Here is an 18,300-nt window from a genome sequence, read left to right on the forward strand (position 1 = left end):
CTCATACTCATTAATACATTTATTAAATATAACCAATGTTATTCCATCCATAACCAGACTTGGAATACACTTCATTTTTATTCATGTCGTCATTTACAGAGAAAAAACAAAACAAAACAAAACAGGACATTATTGTCAACAAAGGGAAAGAAAAGACTACATGGATCAACGTTATTTGAGACAAACTTATCTTAAATTTGTGAATGTAAGTTCAAAGCTGGAGTACAAAGTAAAACACTAAAGCATTAAGCTGAACGCCTACTGTACCAACACAAATGAAAGTCTTCCAGGTCACACACCGTGTGTCAACCTGGTCTGTTAAACTGCTGGAAATCCACTGCTCTGAAGCCACTTGCTGAAGAAAAACAGTTGGAACCAAGCACTTTGAGGTTTTAAACCAAAGGCAGCCAGCACTCAAACACAATGTGGGGCTTGTTTTTTGTTTGTTTTTTAAATTTTTATTAAACACACAAAAGGTGAGGCCCTCCGCAACAAACACTTCAGACTGAGCAGGGTCACGCAGGAATGGGAAGTGCTGCCAAACAGAGAGGGAAAGAGGAATGGCTACGTTTTATTACACCCATCTCAGAGCAACACAGGCGAAAGATCTGTCAACAAAAAGCACAGCCCACTAGGAAGACCAGAAAATACAGAGATGAACAGACAGTTATAAAAAATGTACCAACTGCTCAAGGTAAGAAATCTATACAAACTTTACATTAAAAATCATGGACATTCTGTCTAGTAAAAACAAAGCGTTGAGCAAAGCACTGACCATGAGAATCCAAAAATACAGCGATCTTCTACATGATGAGTTATTATACAGGACATCACTGATGTCAGCTGCTTTACACAAACAAACCTGCAGGGGGACTAACCCATTGGTTTATTTATCAGAATCAAACAAAGCCATGGTGGAGGCAGGAGCGGGTTCAGAAGTGAAGGAGGAGTGAAAATGTAATTTCTGCTGGGTTTTCGACACCACTCCTTATCAATAAAGATGAGAAACATACAATCAAAGTGCAACTAAAGAGGGCCAGCACCAACCTCGCTCATCTTGTGTTCGCCTGCTTTGCCTCTTTTTAACAACCTAAGCACAGAATTTTTAAAAACATGTCCCCTGTTTCATCAAACATTCAAATAGCTTGAACAGCAGTTACCCATCATAGTTTTCTTTTGTTAAAAAATATAAATATCTCTTGCGTAAAAAAATATCACTGGTGATTTCTTTTCTTTGAGTACAAATAGAAAAAGGAAAATTCTTGGCAAAATTTTGTCAGTCGGTCTCCAGAAAAGGAATAAAGACGATGGGTAGAAGATGTTTTCGTAGGACTTGATGGAGCTGTGGTACTTTGGGATGAGCTTTGCAGGCAGTCAGTACATGGATGGTTGGAGGGACGGGGAGACCAGCTGCTGTTTGGTTGGCTGTGTTCTTCAAGGTGTGATTTTCAGTGACCTTATCAAAGAGGGAGTCTTTGCTCTCAGGAGACACTGTGCTCACAGGCTAAGAGGGGCTCATCTTCCTCATCACCTCTGCCGATAAGAGGACAAGTAGGGGCTATTTTTTTTCACCCCGATTCAGCGTCTATTATTAAACATCACTTCAGTTCTCCTGCGTTCTGGATGGCTCCACCTCACTTTGGCCCAACGGCTCTGCCTCCGTCCTGCATCTCTTGGCCGGCCTTTCGTGTGCTGTTGCTGTGTCTCTGTGGTCCAGCAGAGGCTCCAGAGAACCATTTCTGTTGTGGCTAGGTGCACTGGGCTGGCTGCAGCCGTTGGAGTTGTTGTCTGGAATTGGAGGAGGAGCTTCGGCTGCGGGGTGGGAGGGACCATTGGACTGAACTGACTCAGGTTTGACTTGATTAGCTGGGGGCAACTGAGCGCTGTCCACTGGGTGGCTTGAATTGTGACCTGCAATACCTGTCAAAGAACAGTGAGGGGTGAGTGGCTTGAGACCATTTAAACATTTAATCACCCAAATTACAAAACTGTAGTGATGTAGAACTCTAATTTGGACTTAGTTGACCAGGCTCTGAGATATTACTCTCTCAGGTTTCTGCCTTCATCTGAATACAATGGAAGTGAATGTGATTAGATTTGTGGCGCCCACAGTGCTCAGGGGAACTACTTTCTATCTAAGAATTAGCCAGTATTCAAACTGTTGACAGTGCGGCATATCCACCATTTATTATTATAATTAAACGCCCACTATAGTAACGTGAAGGCACACACTCAATATCAAACTGAGAGCTAGATACAATTAGTGGCACCTAAAAATAAACATTTTGCTCATCTGGTGCTCTGGGAGATATTCACTTCCTGTCATTAGACATTTTAAATGACTCAACTGACACGACGATGATGAGGATGCCAAATTAAAACAGCACATCTATCTGTCAGTGTTTTAACTTGTATATTATATTTAACTTTTGATCTGGGTTTGGTTTTAAAATGAGAATCATCTTTAATATTCATCAGCTCACCGTTCTGACTGCTGCCGTCTTCCCTCTCAGAGTGGCTGGCGCTGCTGCTGGAGGTGGTGGGAGGAGGCGACGCCGCCCGGCTGGACGTCGCGCTCTCTGTCTCATCTAGTAATCTGTCCATGTAGTCTCTGGTGACAAACAGCAGCACACACGCCGTTAGACACAGCTTGATAAGAGTGTAAAATACTCATAAGATACTACACTGTATGTAATCTTGTCTATCTTTGTTCCCTAACAGTGACTGCAGGTGGGTCCTTGTATTGTATGATGCCTTGTATTGTTATATACAAGCCTCTTGTTCTATTAAGTTAAGTAATTCCCAAATGTTTGCTATGGAAACATGAGGTGCTTTGGTTGCTGAGGTGGTATCACCAGTTATGTTGAAACTGAATTCTTATATTTTTGAATGGTTTCCCTTGAACCAGTTTAAGTTGGCTTGTACTAATTAGGGTTTTCATTATCGACCACACTGATGATTATTTCCACCCGTAATCGATTCATGTTTAGTTTGTAAATGTCAAGAAATTGTGAAAAATACTGGTAACAATTTTCAAAAGCCCAAAGAGTAGTCTTCAAACTTCTGTTGTCTAACCAACAAAAGAACAACCTATTCTTTATTATCATCAATGACAAAGAAAAGCAGCAAACTTTTACATTAAAGAAGCTGGAACCAGATCATGCATGACATTTTTGCTTGAAAAAAGTTTCCAACTAATTCACTGCTGCTTTAGAGCTAATAAAACCACAAATTCATCCTCACAGACCAGATGAGAGACTAAATTAATTACATTTTTACTAATTTATCACAATTTGACATGTATTGAGTGAGGCCTAAATCCACATGGGATACCTTCACAGGGAGCTCGTGTTTTCCGAATGTAAATCTAAATGTAAAATCCAATGACATGCTATCAAGATCTATTATCTCCTTTTATTGTCTAAAATAATCAAACTCACCCCAGATTTTTCTCATTCAAACAGGCAGGGGACAATTACTTTGCTTTAACGTGTCAATCTGAAGTGGATGTTGATCACACAATGTAATGGTCATGGAATTATCACACAATCAGTGTCTAAATTGGTTGCCTATTGACCTTGCTTTCACTGTGCTGTTTTGTCTGTGACCAAGCAAGAACAGAAAAGATGAAGGCAGCCTGACACCATTTTATCTGCGTTCACATCTCCATCATAGACTTAATGTATGAATTAACTCACGTTCTGCCCTGTGTAGCTGTTAGTGTCAACTCTAAGGAAAAGTGTGTTTTTAGCAAAGCTTAATGTATAATGCGTGTCTCCAAAAAGGACCCACCTGTGGCCAATTCATTTTAACAAAAAACTTATTGAGAATCTGTTTACATCAGCATTATTTGCATTGCAGTTATAAATCATGAAAACCCTTTTGGAATATTAGAAACAACAAACATAACCAAACACATCAACCTGACACAGGAATACAATGTCTTCCATTTATAACATCTACATTAGCAACGTTCTCAAAACTGTATTTAGTTCGTTCTTTTGTTTGTTTTTTTAAACTTACGTGACACCAGGGTGAAGGTTGTATTTCCTTTTCCCAAGTCTGGTTTGCTGTGCAAAGAAATCATAACGCTCAGACTTCTTCCACATGTAATAAAAGGCCACACATTCTCCTACAGACCTAGTTCTCACCTGAAAGATTTAATTCAGCAGACATGAAATAACCATTATTACCATCGTCTGAAGAGATTGATTCAGCACAATTTCAAAAAAAAAAAAAGAGACAAATCAAATTGTTTCTTTGGATCCTGACAAAGGTCATGTGATCTACAGACAATTTAGCTGTGTACAAACTCAGAAATTTGATTTGTCTCAAAATGCATCAAATATGAATTAATATGGCTTCTAAACACTTCTCTTACCTTGTTGGCCTGTATTAAATGAAAGTCTTTCCCATAAGCTTTTAGTCCTTGTTCAAAATTTCTACATTCCTCTTCAGTCCAGACAGATAGCTCCTCTGTCACAGAGAGAACAAGTGTTAATCTGGCATCAGCAAGACAATCTAAAGAAAAAAACTCAGATGATTCAAGTGCAGAAGTCCATATCACACCAAACATTTACATCAGAGAAAACTGAAGGTAAATATATGAATGACTTGATTTGTCTGCTTACCTCTGGCTGCTTTTACATTAAACCTAAGTCTTCTTAAAGCTTCCTCTGTGTCAAAGTCACATTTCACGAGCTCATACAACGCCTACAAGGAAAACAGTGAACAATATCTCCCATGTGAAAAGCTATAAACATGTTAATACAGCATGATAGCAACTCAATGCATTTAAAGCAATGCTGACGTTATTCTACATTTTCTCTTACTGTCAACAAGCCCATGAAAAGACCAACGTATTAGGCTGTATCTCAACACCGTGCGACTACGTTACCTGGCCTGTGGCATTCAGTCCAAAGTCCACTTCTTACTACTCAAGACGTGAATCTTCCAAATTGGATAAAAAATATAACGTTTATTTCCAAAACGGGCCCAGTACTTTACCAGCTGGGTAGTGTAGTCTTTAACATAAACATAAACATAAAACAAACTAATCAAACAAACTAGGGTTGGGCCAGTAGATGATGCAAACATCCCTCACTGATGGCTGACACACTCTCACTTCTGAGCCTTGTAACATCATAGCAGTGTGATTAAAAATGGAAGGAGTTAGTCACATTTGTGACATGTTAAGAAAATGAGAAGAAGTTTGTTGCTTCTCATGGTACTAACATGTATCTGTCTCCTCTCGCTACTAAGGGGAGCAAGTTTTCACTGGAGGCTGCCGTCAGAGCGAGACTTGGAAACTGCAGTGACAAGAGTTGTGTGCTCATGAGCAACTCCAGCCTGACGGCAACTCCGAGGGGACACACTACCTCAAATTCATCCCCTCAGTCCCCCAGACCAGGACTTGTAGTCCATCTCAATGTTTCATGGTGGACACCATCATGAATGTGGCAGACATTGCCAATTCTCAAAATAAACAGTGCATTCAGTCATGGATTGATACGTCACTGGAGAAAAATAAATTGCAACTGTTGTGCAACAGTGTGGCTTACTGTTAACAGTTTTGGACCACAATATGACATAAATAAACACACAATGGATTCATCTGTGACTGGTTTTGGTCTTTTCATGGGATTTGTCTTCAATAAGATAATTGTAAACTTTGGCCAGTCTTATCTTTCAGTAAAAGCTGTGGACATATATTGTCACCTGTTCATTATCTTTTATATGGGATCCCTCTGGGATTGCATCAACTCCTTTCTCCTCTCCCGTCCGCCTTGATGCCTCCGTCAAGAACTCCACCACTTTGCCCTCAGGAAGACACTCTGGGTTCCACAATAACTGGTCATCATTTTCATAAACTGCGGGACAAATTCATAGAGGACAACATCAACAAACTGTACACTATACCATCTTCAGTTATTTGTACCCACAAAGCTCTCATAGTGTCAGGGCCATGACACACCATGGTGATGGACGGTCGATTTTGAGGGTATGTGTAGTTTTTACAGTTAGTCCTGCGCCATTGGCACTATTCGGCCATGTAGAATGGATTTGAGTAGTACCACGTAGTATGGGCAGGTATTTCAAGCTTGCTGGCCTTCGTCTGTAGCCTTCACGGTGTGTTCAAGTGCAACTTTCGTGATGGGACACAGGTGACATGAAGTGATGCACCAGTCGAGCTTCATCTCTGATAGTTCTTTGATGTCAGTTTGGTGTGTCTGGGCCCTTACAGCTTAAAGATGCAGTAAGTCAACAAACAGCCAGCTTACCTTTTTCATTGTCTTTATATTTACACAAGCCAACAGGGGTCTCTGCCTGATACATGGAACCCACCATGATTTCCTGTTGGACATGAACAAACAGTTTAGACTGGCTGATAATTACTTCATAGATTTATTACAAATACTGAAACTAACAGGAGTCCAATGTCAACTGTGATTCACACAATGTTATGCACATATTTTGTTTTTGAGAATATATTCTTTCATTGGAAATATACCAGGCTTCCTTAACAAAAGTTACCTCTGTTGTAGAATTGAGTATTTCTGGTGTGGGCACGGTGTATTTTTAAAAAACATAAATTTATCATAGTTACAGCCAACTTTGTAAACTATGCACTTATTTTTAAGTCAAAAGGATTATTCACACATAAACTGACACTGCACATGCTGAAAATTGTGACAGAAATATGAGGTAGTCTGTATGTAACTCATTTTATCTTTTTGTTTGTTGTATGTAAATGTTTTTTTTAGTACAAATCCTGCTGTAATCTGAACATTGTCTGAAACTCAGAAAAGGTCTCACATACCTTTTTCCAGTCTTCAGATGGAACATAGTCCTCATCTTCATCTGACTCCTCCTCTGCATCATTATGACCTTCGAAAAAATTAATGAACACTAAATCTCTCTGTGTTTTCTAATATGGACATCATATAAACTTCTGTTTAAATGAGAGGAAAGGAGACAAAAAAAATTAGGTAAAGTGGCACATACTTTCAAAGTACTTGAGTTTCTGGGGACGAATAAGTTCTGCTGTGCCAAGGGACCGGACTGAGCGTGTGCGACCCTCAGAGGCTGCCTGGGCCTCATCGCCCTGTCCTGATGAGATTTTAACACCCTCACCCTAAAAACACACATACATACACATGCTGAAATTACACAAAACAGTCAAGATGACAGAATTCATTGAGTTTATGGAAACCAAATGGTTTCAAGAGAAACAAAAAACCCCAACATACCTCGTTTCTTTTCGACTCGCCAGTGCTTCTGCTGCTGTCATCATTGTCCAGGTCCTCTTCCTCATCCTCTTCATCATCATCCTCTTCTTCCTCTGGTTCTTCCTCCTCCTCTTCATCCTCATCTGCTGGTGAACCGCCGCCATAACCATACAGATTCAGCAGCTCATGAATGGGCATCTCTCCCTCCTGTTGAAAGAAAAACAACAGTTTTCAAAACTGTAAAATTAACTAACTCACAATTCAATGCCTGTTAGAACAATTCTAATAAAATCTTTAATAATGTAAAGAAAAGAATTCAAAACTCATGACTAGAACCTGTCATTACTCCAACATTGATTGCTAAGGTACATTAAACACTGAGCTACAGCTCGGGTTTATTACCAGACGGAGCTGACGAAAGCAAAAAAGAGCTCAAAGCCAGAAACTCACCCTTGCAAGGTCTTCAATCTCATTGGCGTTGGTTTCATCTGATGCCTCCAACATTTCCTCTTCCTCCAGGGTGCGTTCATCATCAAAGTCATGGACAAGCATGTCTGCTGATGGGTCGAAGTCATGGTCATCGGAACCTGCTGAACCTCCTAAAAGAGCAAACAAAATTGAAAGCGATACTTCCAATTTATCCTGAAAATGTGACAAATATGAGTGAAATATTTACTTGATGTGATTATGAACAAATTCTACAAAAGGTCCAAATAGTACTTTTTGCTCAATATACTGTAGTTTATAGATATGTTCAGGTATAGGAGTGGTCAATATGGATTAAGTGTTCTTTAATATTAATAATACTATGCAATTATTTTGTACATTGTATTTGCTATATCACTCTATACTGTACATGACATCAAAATTCAAATGAGCCGCTTACAGACAAAATACCCAGATGTTTAAGTCTATTTTGTCTACCGGAAAAATCAAATCAAGTACTTCATCACATCTGTGCAAAAACATAAAAGTAATGTGAAAGTAATTTAAGTAATTGTGCATAACAATGACCTTTAAGAGAGAGGCATCTAAATGATACTAGAGGATAAAATAACATATCTACATCTCTGATGATAAACAACTTAATGTTGTTAATTGTCTACAGTTGTTAAGTTGTCAATGCTGACTACAAAATAATCTGATTTTATACAGGTCTTTTAAAATAAGATATTTATGTTGTTTAGGAGAAGAAATGCAAACCCAGAAATGTAATTTGTACAAAATGAATGAGGTCATTTTACTCAGAAATATCTTTGTTTTCCATAAGTGAATAAACAAGCTGTTCTCAGAGGAAAATAAGGTCCCAGAACACTGTTTGACGCTGGAAGGGTCCGCCAAATATAGCTCAACTTGTTTATTCACTCAGAAAAATAAAGAGTTTGTTTATTTCGTTTGTTGAAACATACAAAAACAGACAATGTGATCTTTCTCTTTCGATTATAAGTTTCTTCCCCAAAACTAAGTACTGCTCCTTCCCTTTCTTTACACAAGTAAACAAATTTAAGACCCACTTTAAATCATAAATGTTTGGACAGTATTTTTCAAACCAATGCCACACACACCCACAATCAACATATAAAATGCACCAACTTTGTGTACCTGGGCTCGAATTCCCGAGGGAGGGCTGGAAAACGGAAAAGAAGGACATAAATAAAGTTAAACAACAGCTAAGGAGGTAAAAAATCTCATTCTATACACAGTTAGAAACGATCCGCCGCTGAATACAACTTGACATTTTCGAGCGGCTCTGGCAGCAGAACATAAAAGGGAGTTAAGAAAAAGCGCGCCCGACCCTGTGCCCTACAAGCTGACTGCAGCTTAACATGAAAAGAAACAAAGAAGACTGTCACCACTTCCTGTGTGGAAAATGTAGGCTGCATCCCAAGACTGTGAATAGCGCAGGCACGGTGGTGTTTACCGACTGCGTTCAACCACAGTTAGCTACAGCAAGCGAGTGCACACTGGTTTAACTCACTCAACTGGCTAACTTGCATCATACATTACAAGCTAATTCTCCTTTATATATTTAGCTAACGCGCCCAAGTTAAGCTTGTTACCAACCGCCTCCAAATAAAGCTCAAACAACACGGTGAATATCCCTAACCACGACACTGCCGCTCCATGGCTGTTTAAAAACGTGAATGTGGATAGTTAAGTCTTCTTAAACAAAACCGCCAAGTATCATCGCTAACGCCGCAGCTACCTTCCGTCAGTGCTAGCGCAGCTAGCGTTAGCTAAATCCGAAGTTTACTAAACATGTTTGTGTTAAGAAATGGCTATTATCCAGCACCGCAAACAGCGGATCGTTCATTTCGTGTAACAAAGCGTCAACACACAAACGACGCGCACATTCGACTAAACTAAGTATCTTGCGGTATGAGATTGTTTTTTCCTAATATTTATTTCACTTTCTTACCTCCGCCATGTTTGCAATCCTGCAGGGTCACGTCAGGGGTCAGCGCAAGTCCCCGGATGTAGAGCCCCGCCCACCTGCAGTACTAAGCTCATAACGCTTCCACCGCTCGGACGTTGCTGTGTATTATGTAACAGTATACGCCGATCGAACTTAACATATAGATTGAAACGATATAAACGCTGTTTAAAAGCTGTAATGCGCTGTTTTTCAGACTTTTAAGTACATCTAAACCAATGAAAGTCAATGTATTTGTCAGCTCTAAAATAAGAATAAGTAAGAGATTGGTATCCATGAAATGTTTCTGACTTTTTTTAGTTGTCTGAATGCAGCATAAATGGAAACCGCACTGATGACAATTTCGAATATACGGTATAAGAATAAAGTCTTAAAAAAATTTAGAGGCATATTTGATGTTTAAGGCTTTTGGTTTTATGTTCTCAACATCAGCATTCCGCGAGACAATACTAAACAGATATAATTTTATAATAATAAAACTTAGATATCGAGTTCATAACAATATGGGATCCTAACACTATTTAGTACTTCATATTTACTATTCAAAGCTTCTGTTGTGCATACTGTAACTTCCAGGTTGTAAGGCAGGAGAACTGAATGCTGCTTTATTTCCAGACTAAGGGTACACATACAGTTAGAGGAGGCAACATTTACCAACAATTGAAACATCCCGCATATAATTAAACTTCTGGGTTGGCCTGCATACACAAGTTGCTCCCTAATATATTTGTATTGTGTTTTCTTTTTTTTTACTGTATATATGCATATCTTTCTACTATATATTTATTTGGTATATCTTTCCCCTTCACTTTGCTCTATTCATTTCTAGTGAACCGCAGAGAAAGCCATTCACAATTTAGTTGTTTATGTGTATAGTGACAATAAAGGCATACTCTATCTTATTCTATTCTATTCTTTTCTATAAAAATTAAGTTGGAGAAAAATCAGTGATAAAGGTTGACATCCATGGGCACCAAAAAAAGCATGATGACACAATGGTGCTTTAGCTGCACTGACCAGGTTAATTTCAGTCCTTGAGTATTGGGCAGATGGACAAAAAACAAGAGATAAGTACGTAATTCACCACCATGTGACATAAGTAACATGTTTGTTACAAAGAACAAGCTCATTTAACAGTGCTACGCTGTCTCCAGTTCAAAATACCATTTCCATTAACGCAGTCGTTAGCTTGAGTTTTGTACGGCAGCGTGCCCTCTTCTTGGCAAAAGATAAACCAACACAAATCTGTTTTTGATGATATATTGATTTTGCTCTCTCTCAACCGGCTGGTAACGACTATTTCCTGCTCACCTCTATTCCATGACACACTTGTGTGCTGGTTAATGCAAACCGACTCTTCTTGGAACCACTGATTTATGTTTGTGATAGTGGGCACGCACTCCACTATGTTGCTATGTAGAGAGCCATCATCTCAGTTTGTTGCAGGACGGATATCTCAAGCCATCCATTAAGTGACACTTTGCTAAATCCATGGCAATAAAAACCCTGCAGCTTGGACATAAAAAAGCAATTCTTTCTCTTTGACATTTACGAAAATGTAGTCAATCAGTGATCATAACAATGGCCTAGATTCCCACACATATCCCGAACGGCCAGATTGACATCCGCTGTTAAATGCACATGATGATTACCAAAGACGATAAACACCATTTGCACAAGGATCAACTGAGGAAGACTTTGGAAGGGGTGTGACTGCATCACTGGAGGCTCTGCATAAAAAGGGTCGATCGAGGCGGATGGTCACTACGAATGAACAACATGAGATCCCTACTGCTGCTCGCGCTGGTGCTGTGCATGTTGTGTGTGGCACACGTCCAGACACAGGAAAACACAAATAAAATTAGGCTCTGTGGCCGGGCATTAATGCGGGCAGTGGTGTTCACCTGCGGAGGGTCCAGGTGGAGAAGACTGATGGGAGAAGAGGAGATTATGCAAGGCGGTGAGTACACAGCCACTTGAAATCATCTTTCGGGTTACTTTCACAACGGTAAACAGAATTAAAAGAAAAGCAGCCTTGACCTTTGGTAAACAAAGGCTGATATCTCTTGGCAGGTATCGGACAGCCAAAACTGAAGATGACAGGCGTGCCAGCGATGGACCGTCGCTGGCGAGATCAGGATGAGGCACTAATATCAGCGTGCTGTGAACAAGGCTGTCGAAGGAGTGACCTCTCCATGCTCTGCTAGAGGAGAACATCCAAAGGGCATCATCATCAATCTGTCATTCATTAGTTTAAAATATCATCTTCAGAACATTGTGAAGAGAGTGTGATTGCATTTTCCATGTAAAAATAAATAAATAAAAAACATAGACCACAAATTTCGGTTACAAATCGTTGTTTTATCATCACAAAATTGATAAAGAACACTATCTTTTCTTAACAATGACAAATGCATGACTAAATATCGTCTTGAGCTCTTATCAGAGTCCATTCGATGCCTCTGTGATTCACTCATAGTAAACAGCGTAGACAGTCCCCACACCAAACAGAGAGCTGTTCTTGAAGGAGTACGAGGTGAGGGTGTCATTAGATGCATCCCACAGACAGCGGCTGCTGATCTGCATGCTCTGCCCAGTGAGCTGGCCGATGCTGACCAGGACGACAAACTTATATCGTTGAATCATGAGGTCTTTCACACGGGCTCTTATCACCTATCCAGAGAGTAAAACCAATGTGACAGAAATCTGAAGGTATTGAAAAAGTTTTGTACGAATTAGCATTTTTTTCAGATTTTATTTACCTCACATATTGTTTTTGTCATTTTTTGGGACCACTCTGCTTCGTATTTCTCATCTTGGAGGTAACTGGTGAGAACATCCTTCAGTATGTCTGTGACCGCAGGAACAGGGAAGCGTTTGTAGGGTCCTGTGGTCCAAAAAAAAAAACCCAAAACAAATGTGGAAAACACCTCTTTTCTCAATCGATTGGTGTTTCATGCATTCGGTCCAACACAACAGACAGATATTTAGATGCCAATATTAATCAATTAATTCAGAGTGACATGTCACTACTACCAACTGGCAGATCCCCAAAACCCTGTTCATAGCTGCAGTGGTTTCTAATCTTTTTACGTTTGTGCAGCGTGTTTATTGTACAGGTGAATGTTGGCTCACCCAGCTGGTAGGTGTTCTCCTTTGTTATGGGCATCCGTGCGTTCTCATCATGAGGTCCCGGGTCCTCTAGGCATGACACAGTACTTATGGAGCTGAAAGACACAATGAGATTGAAGTGAGCCATGTTACAGGCACATTGTGGCTGACTGAAAACAAGCATACTGTACTGGAAATTCTCTCTGGAGAACAATCATAACTTCATACCAGATTATTAGATTAGACATGAGTACCAAAGATAATAACAAAATAAAAAGGTTTGTAGAGTTTACTCACTCCTTGGTCTTGCCAGCTGGGTCTTTGGCTCTGACTCCATGGCTGGTCTCTGAGGGCGCCTTGCCCGTCTTCTTCTCTCTTCTCTGGGGTTTGTCTCTGAGATGATCAGACATGACAGCCTCCCGCCGTTTAAGCTTCTCTTTACGCGACGACAACCTAAATATACTGACGTTAGCTTAATTACGTTAGTATCTAGTTAAACACGTACAGTTAGTATACAGATGCTAACTCCAGTAACTTCAGGATATTGCTAATAAAACATTGCTACGCTAGCTTTCCTGCATATATGCTTAGTTGGCTCTTTGTAGCTGGCTCGTTTGTATAATTTTGTGATTTTTTTTGGTAGAATTATGGTTTAACATTTCATATCGTGTCAAATGGGTCATACGGAAACATAACTGGGGCAAATTTAACATGTTGTTACCGATTTCAGGACCGAGCACGACGAGGTAGAGCCGAGGAGCTTGGTGTCGTCATGGCAACCGTGAACCATCACTCAGTGGGTGGGGCTTATGTGCACAAGCGCTTCCGGCTGAGGTGTGCGACTGATGTTACACTGCTTCAAGTGATGGCATAAGAAACGGGTATAGACTGAAGGTAGTAGTGGAAGAAGGTGATGCTATTCAGATGCTGTATTTGAGTAAAAGTACTAATGTCTCACTGGGAAAATACTCCATGAGGAAAAAGTCCTGCATTCTAAAGCCTAAAGGTATGCAAGTGTCATAATCACAGTGTATTTCATAATGAAAAGTTTATGCAGGACTAATTCTGGTGCAAATATTAGTTGTCCCTTGTCCATGCTTACTATTATAGTAGTTTAGTCTAAAGTGATCATGTTCTCATCACATTCTATGAGATCAGAATATGTTTGTAGTAATGATGTTTCAAAAGAAATCAACTTCTCCTGAGCTCAAAAACAGCCCATTTTCAGATGGGCCATTTGTGCTGATGCACCTTCCAGCTAATCCAAGGAGGGTTTTGAAATAGCCTAGTTGATTTGATTTAAGTGACAGGAGAATGATCTCAACCCCTGAGGGAACACGTAATCTTGCAGTTCATCGCTGACATTCAAAATCAACACATTTGGAAGTGGATGGTCTCAGCTCGACAGGAAGTATGTGAAAAACAGTTAATTAAAGCTGTCAGACAAAGCATAGTGGAGTAAAATCTACAGTATCCACCTCTGAGAAGAAGTGGAACAGAAGTAAGTGAAGTAAGATTAAAAAAAAAATAAAAAAAAATACCTGACTTGTTCTTAAAAACAGTACTTCAGTGGATGGACGTATAGTATAGTCCATCACTGGTTAAAGGCCTATGTCTGGCTACAAAACTGGGTCAGCTCTGGGCCTGTTTTGAGGAAAATATGCATCAGTTGTCTGTTACTAATATTATAGATAATCATAGCCTAATAATGTGCTGGTTCATCCATTTTAACCCAAGGTCCATCAACCAGTTAGCTTATCACTCATTACATTTAATTCTAATTCTATCATTCATAACTCCATCTGCTGATGAAGGCTGCGCGACATGGTGGATCTTAGTTCAGAACGTCAGCAGCAGCTGGTAAACTCCCCCTCACACTAAATGATCATCAGCATGCCCACTTGTCATGGAATTGTAGTTGCTTACATTTCCATTTTTTTTTCCTGGTTTCTTTTGGAAGAGTTTAAGTCATACTGTCTTTACTATTTCCAAAGTAAAGAATATTAAACAGCTTTTAAGACATGAGAGTGTTTCTACAGTGTGGTCAAAACCCAAAAGTACGCCTTTACACCTTTATTTGAACAAATGAAAGGGAGATACACGTCTCATATTTCCTCTTCTTTATTACCAAGTAAAACAGGTATTACATTATATCGATTTTTTCATATATTTACTTTAAAATCTTTGGATGGGAAATTTACATGAAATGTTTGCATATTCTGTGTCTAATGCAGTGAAAGGAATACAGCCCAAGAGTTGTAGAAAAAATAAACTTACAGAAGCCCTCCGATACCAGAGGACTTAGCGCTTGCTCAGAAATAAGGCAAAGAAAATCATAAGCAATGTTAACAGAAACACTGTGAGCTGTTAATCTTAATCAACTGAAAGAAACTAAACACATGTTGTTTTCTTTTTTTTCTTTTTCCAAGAGCTAAATGAAATGTTACACCCAGGCCCAAACTGTGAGTCAACACATGAAAACATTCTATAAAACGTGACGTTCAAACACGTATCTGCGTGTGTGCGGGGTGACGTGGAGCCATGAATCGTCGAATCATGAATGAAATTTAAGGTGTGTTTTTGTGTGCAAGTCAAACACAGGAGAATGTCAAACACCTATATCAGATGCATGGGATGGGAATATCGATGAATGCATGCCAAATTTAATGACAATGGGTTTTTTTTTTTTTTTCCAAAGGTGCAACAACAGCAAAACAGAGATTGGAGGTTTAAGTGAAGGCAGAAAGTCTCCTCTCATAGCACAACGATACAGTAACACACAAATCATGACCTTATCGAAATGGATAATCGGTATTGCGTTGAAAAGACCTGTGATGGACAAATGCAGATTTCATGCGGCACCGTTTGGAGTTATTCATCAACAGTAACACTTTTTTTTTCTTTTGCACAAGAAACCCACATGTAAAACGATAGATGACGAGTGGTGGTGTCGTTACATATAGAACCTAATGCATTATGAGTGCTGACATCAATAAACCAAGAGACAATCACAGACACGTCCATATGCCCAGAGAAATATTTGAAACATAGCTTTTTTTTATGTACACTTTTTACACTTAAGTTTTTTAAATATTGCTATTAGAAAATGATAAAACATTTATTCAACACGGTGGAAAAGGAAGAAAAATAAAACAGGACACGGGGAATAGTGCTGTCTCCTTCGTTACTCTGCGACGTCCCTCATAATACTCTTATCAAACATCATGGTCAAAGGAATTGGCCACGTTTTTTGTTTTTTTTTCAGCAGCATCAAAGGCAACTCCTACAATCGTCAGCTCAGGTCCCCTCTAACATTTCCCCTGAAACTTAAAGCTCCCCCTCACCACCATATGGCACTCACATCTGGCTCTGTATGCGTCTTACATATTAAGGCCCATTCAAACATAATTTCTGTAATAACAAACAGAACAAATCAAACCGCACTGTTCCAGCGAAAGCAGCAGCTTCTGTTAGTTTCACAAATATCGCCACATTGTTACAAAAGTCGGCCCATTCACGCGCCACCACGGAAAACCTCTGGAGTCCTGTGTTGTGGGAAATTCGATGCATCTTGGCATTGCACGTGCCCTAAGTGGGTAATGATTTTGTTCTGCGGCACGTCAAACTGCTGCGGCCGGTTTAAGTGACAGTTTCAGCTCTCCGCTCACAAGACCCGTTTTGCGGCAAAATGCCACCAAAGTTGTGTTAAAGGCTGCACATGTAAAAATAAAGCGTTACACATAACTGTGTGTACTTCAGTTCTGATCACAGTGTGGGACATTTGGAGCACAAAAGATATCTGCAAGCACATATTGTAAATTATATTTTTTGTAAAGAAACTGCTGGAACTCTGAGGAAACAAACCATTATTCTGCACTCAATGAATGAGTTCACATTTGCTATCATCCACATAAACACACCGTAACGAACCTATCTGCTAGGTAGGTAGTAGTAAAATGGTAAGCGGGCTAGTCTGCGCTTAATTAGCTTGCAAACTAGCTGTCTTGGTAGGTAGGTAGCTAATATCCTCCAAACACACAGTAGCTAACAATGCTTGGTGGCTAACTTGATTATTGCCAGCGACACAGCTGAGGCGTTTTCATCAGTAATGTATCCCCCTGAACAGTGATTTCCTTTGGCCACTTGGGGGCAGTGGACACCAGCCGAGAGTGACATTTGATCATCTTTTAAGTTGACCTTAATTTGACTTAGCAAAAAGTTGCCCATTAACATGGATAAGCACATCCAGCAAATGTGCGGTAACATTGCAACTGATTTACATCCAGTATCCACCCTCTGTTTTTAGATGCCACCAGCTCCTGAGGCATACATCTGAATCTTTTTTCAGTCGCTAAATGTTCCACAGCGGTCACCAGCTAATTGCTAACTTTGATCCACTATCTAATATCTAACCATGAACTAAACAATACTATTATTTTGGACAACTCTATGTAACTTTCTCACTTTGCGCAACCTCGCTTGTGTCAAAGTAATGATGCGATTCATTCTTAACATACAAATCGTAATTATGTCCACTTTTAATCTAAAAAAAAAAAAAAAAGAAAAAAGAAAAAGTATGTGCTTGCAAACAATCTTTTGCTGTGCTCGTCAAACTGCCCGTCATGCAATCTGGACTGAGGCTGATTCCATATAAAAAGCACCTTCGCGTTAAGTGCTGATGTTAGTCCAGCGCTGCGGGTCATTTTGAGCTGCGAGCTGACCAGTCACCTTTAATCACTGACAGGATGGGCTGTGACATTTGGAAAAGGCCGCACAGAAACATCAGTTCTGCTTAGACCACGATAGAGACCAGTCACACATGGTGGGGAAAAAGTCTGATTTGAGGTGGCAGTGTAAATCACATATTACCATGTAACCTATAATTTATTGTAATATAACTGCAAAGCAACCCTACACTACACTTGGCTTTTTTTTTTGGAGGTTTTTTTTTTTTTACATTTTCTATTCTTTTCCACCTTGTTTAAGATTGTTTTAATATTATATAATCTATTCACATTATCTTTTACAGTGCATTTGCGATGACAACCAGTTAGACGAAAGAAATGGCAATGAATAAGGCTGGATCACCGTATGAATCCACAATTATGTTAACAGGAACAAAGAATCAGGGGTTTCCTATATTTTACTCCATGTAAGCCCATAAGAGTTTCAAGTGCACAAAACTAATGATTTGTACTTGCATAAACTCAGCAGCAGTCAGTCTACTGATCATGATGTTATGAAGTCAAATATCATCTGTGTGTGTGTGTGTGTCGTTCAGTTATTCCGTTAAATCCCAACCATTATTTCCAACGGTTGCTAAAGGTACAGTTTCAAATGCACTAAACATGGGATGGATCCATAGTCTTCACAGTCAGAAAGCCATTGATTCTTTTGGTTCCGTCCACAAACAGGTCCACTAATTATCCGCCAAGTATTTCCCTGCGAAGCAAAATGAAACACAGTCAGAGAGCCCCGAGTGTCAGCAAACCGAAGGGTCGTTTTCAGTGAGGTCACGCACACTTC

At 39.6% G+C, this 18,300-nt stretch overlaps 3 protein-coding genes across 21 annotated transcripts in view; all 3 read right to left on the reverse strand.

Moving 5' to 3' along the window:
* Positions 1-4: 4 nt before the first annotated feature.
* Positions 5-9,755, reverse strand: mier1b (mesoderm induction early response 1b, transcriptional regulator). Of its 6 annotated transcripts, none has more exons than XM_037082883.1 (13): positions 9,649-9,755; positions 8,832-8,856; positions 7,680-7,828; positions 7,251-7,436; positions 7,006-7,135; positions 6,821-6,888; positions 6,282-6,354; positions 5,719-5,870; positions 4,632-4,713; positions 4,382-4,521; positions 4,024-4,151; positions 2,484-2,611; positions 5-1,920 (listed from the first exon to the last, which is right to left on the reverse strand). In XM_037082883.1, exons 1-13 carry the CDS (start codon positions 9,655-9,657, stop codon positions 1,604-1,606), a joined length of 1,587 nt encoding a protein of 528 aa, XP_036938778.1. In that variant the 5' UTR covers positions 9,658-9,755; the 3' UTR covers positions 5-1,603. The 6 variants fall into 6 exon arrangements, with proteins under 6 accessions (XP_036938778.1, XP_036938777.1, XP_036938780.1 ...); XM_037082882.1 differs by having other exon boundaries at positions 8,823-8,856; positions 9,649-9,722; XM_037082885.1 differs by lacking the exon at positions 9,649-9,755 and having other exon boundaries at positions 4,382-4,476.
* Positions 9,756-12,003: 2,248 nt separating this feature from the next.
* On the reverse strand, positions 12,004-13,578 carry dynlt5 (dynein light chain Tctex-type family member 5). 3 transcript variants are annotated; one of them, XM_037084199.1, is made up of 5 exons: positions 13,496-13,578; positions 13,072-13,227; positions 12,799-12,890; positions 12,426-12,550; positions 12,004-12,336 (listed from the first exon to the last, which is right to left on the reverse strand). In XM_037084199.1, the coding sequence occupies exons 2-5, from the start codon at positions 13,182-13,184 to the stop codon at positions 12,133-12,135; spliced, it is 534 nt and encodes a 177-aa protein (XP_036940094.1). In that variant the 5' UTR covers positions 13,185-13,227; positions 13,496-13,578; the 3' UTR covers positions 12,004-12,132. The 3 variants fall into 3 exon arrangements, with proteins under 3 accessions (XP_036940094.1, XP_036940091.1, XP_036940093.1); XM_037084196.1 differs by having other exon boundaries at positions 13,072-13,236; positions 13,496-13,574; XM_037084198.1 differs by lacking the exon at positions 13,496-13,578 and having other exon boundaries at positions 13,072-13,489.
* Positions 13,579-14,879: 1,301 nt separating this feature from the next.
* Positions 14,880-18,300, reverse strand: part of LOC119011064 (SH3-containing GRB2-like protein 3-interacting protein 1) — a 69,396-nt gene continuing 65,975 nt past the window's right edge. For all 12 annotated transcript variants that reach the window (XM_037083867.1, XM_037083868.1, XM_037083872.1 and 9 more), the window contains one exon: positions 14,880-18,216. In XM_037083867.1, the coding sequence (XP_036939762.1) occupies positions 18,194-18,216 (23 nt within the window). In that variant the 3' untranslated portion in view covers positions 14,880-18,193. The remainder of the gene's footprint in view (positions 18,217-18,300) is intronic.

The sequence above is a fragment of the Acanthopagrus latus genome, chromosome 21, assembly GCF_904848185.1.
Source record: "Acanthopagrus latus isolate v.2019 chromosome 21, fAcaLat1.1, whole genome shotgun sequence".
In the NCBI taxonomy this organism is placed as follows: Eukaryota; Metazoa; Chordata; class Actinopteri; order Spariformes; family Sparidae; genus Acanthopagrus; species Acanthopagrus latus.

Excerpts from the sequence above, each read along its gene's own strand:
- mier1b (XM_037082882.1), bottom strand. Across the intron at positions 4,714-5,718 it reads ATATAAAAGATAATGAACAG|GCGTTGTATGAGCTCGTGAA; the intron begins GTGACAATATAT and ends TTTTCCTTGTAG. Across the intron at positions 4,522-4,631 it reads TAATGTAAAAGCAGCCAGAG|ATTGTCTTGCTGATGCCAGA; the intron begins GTAAGCAGACAA and ends TTTTTTCTTTAG.
- dynlt5 (XM_037084199.1), bottom strand. The coding sequence starts at position 13,184 with ATGTCTGATCATCTCAGAGACAAACCCCAGAGAAGAGAGAAGAAGACG. Across the intron at positions 12,891-13,071 it reads CCAGCTGGCAAGACCAAGGA|CTCCATAAGTACTGTGTCAT; the intron begins GTGAGTAAACTC and ends TGTGTCTTTCAG. Across the intron at positions 12,337-12,425 it reads TGACAAAAACAATATGTGAG|GTGATAAGAGCCCGTGTGAA; the intron begins GTAAATAAAATC and ends CTCTCTGGATAG.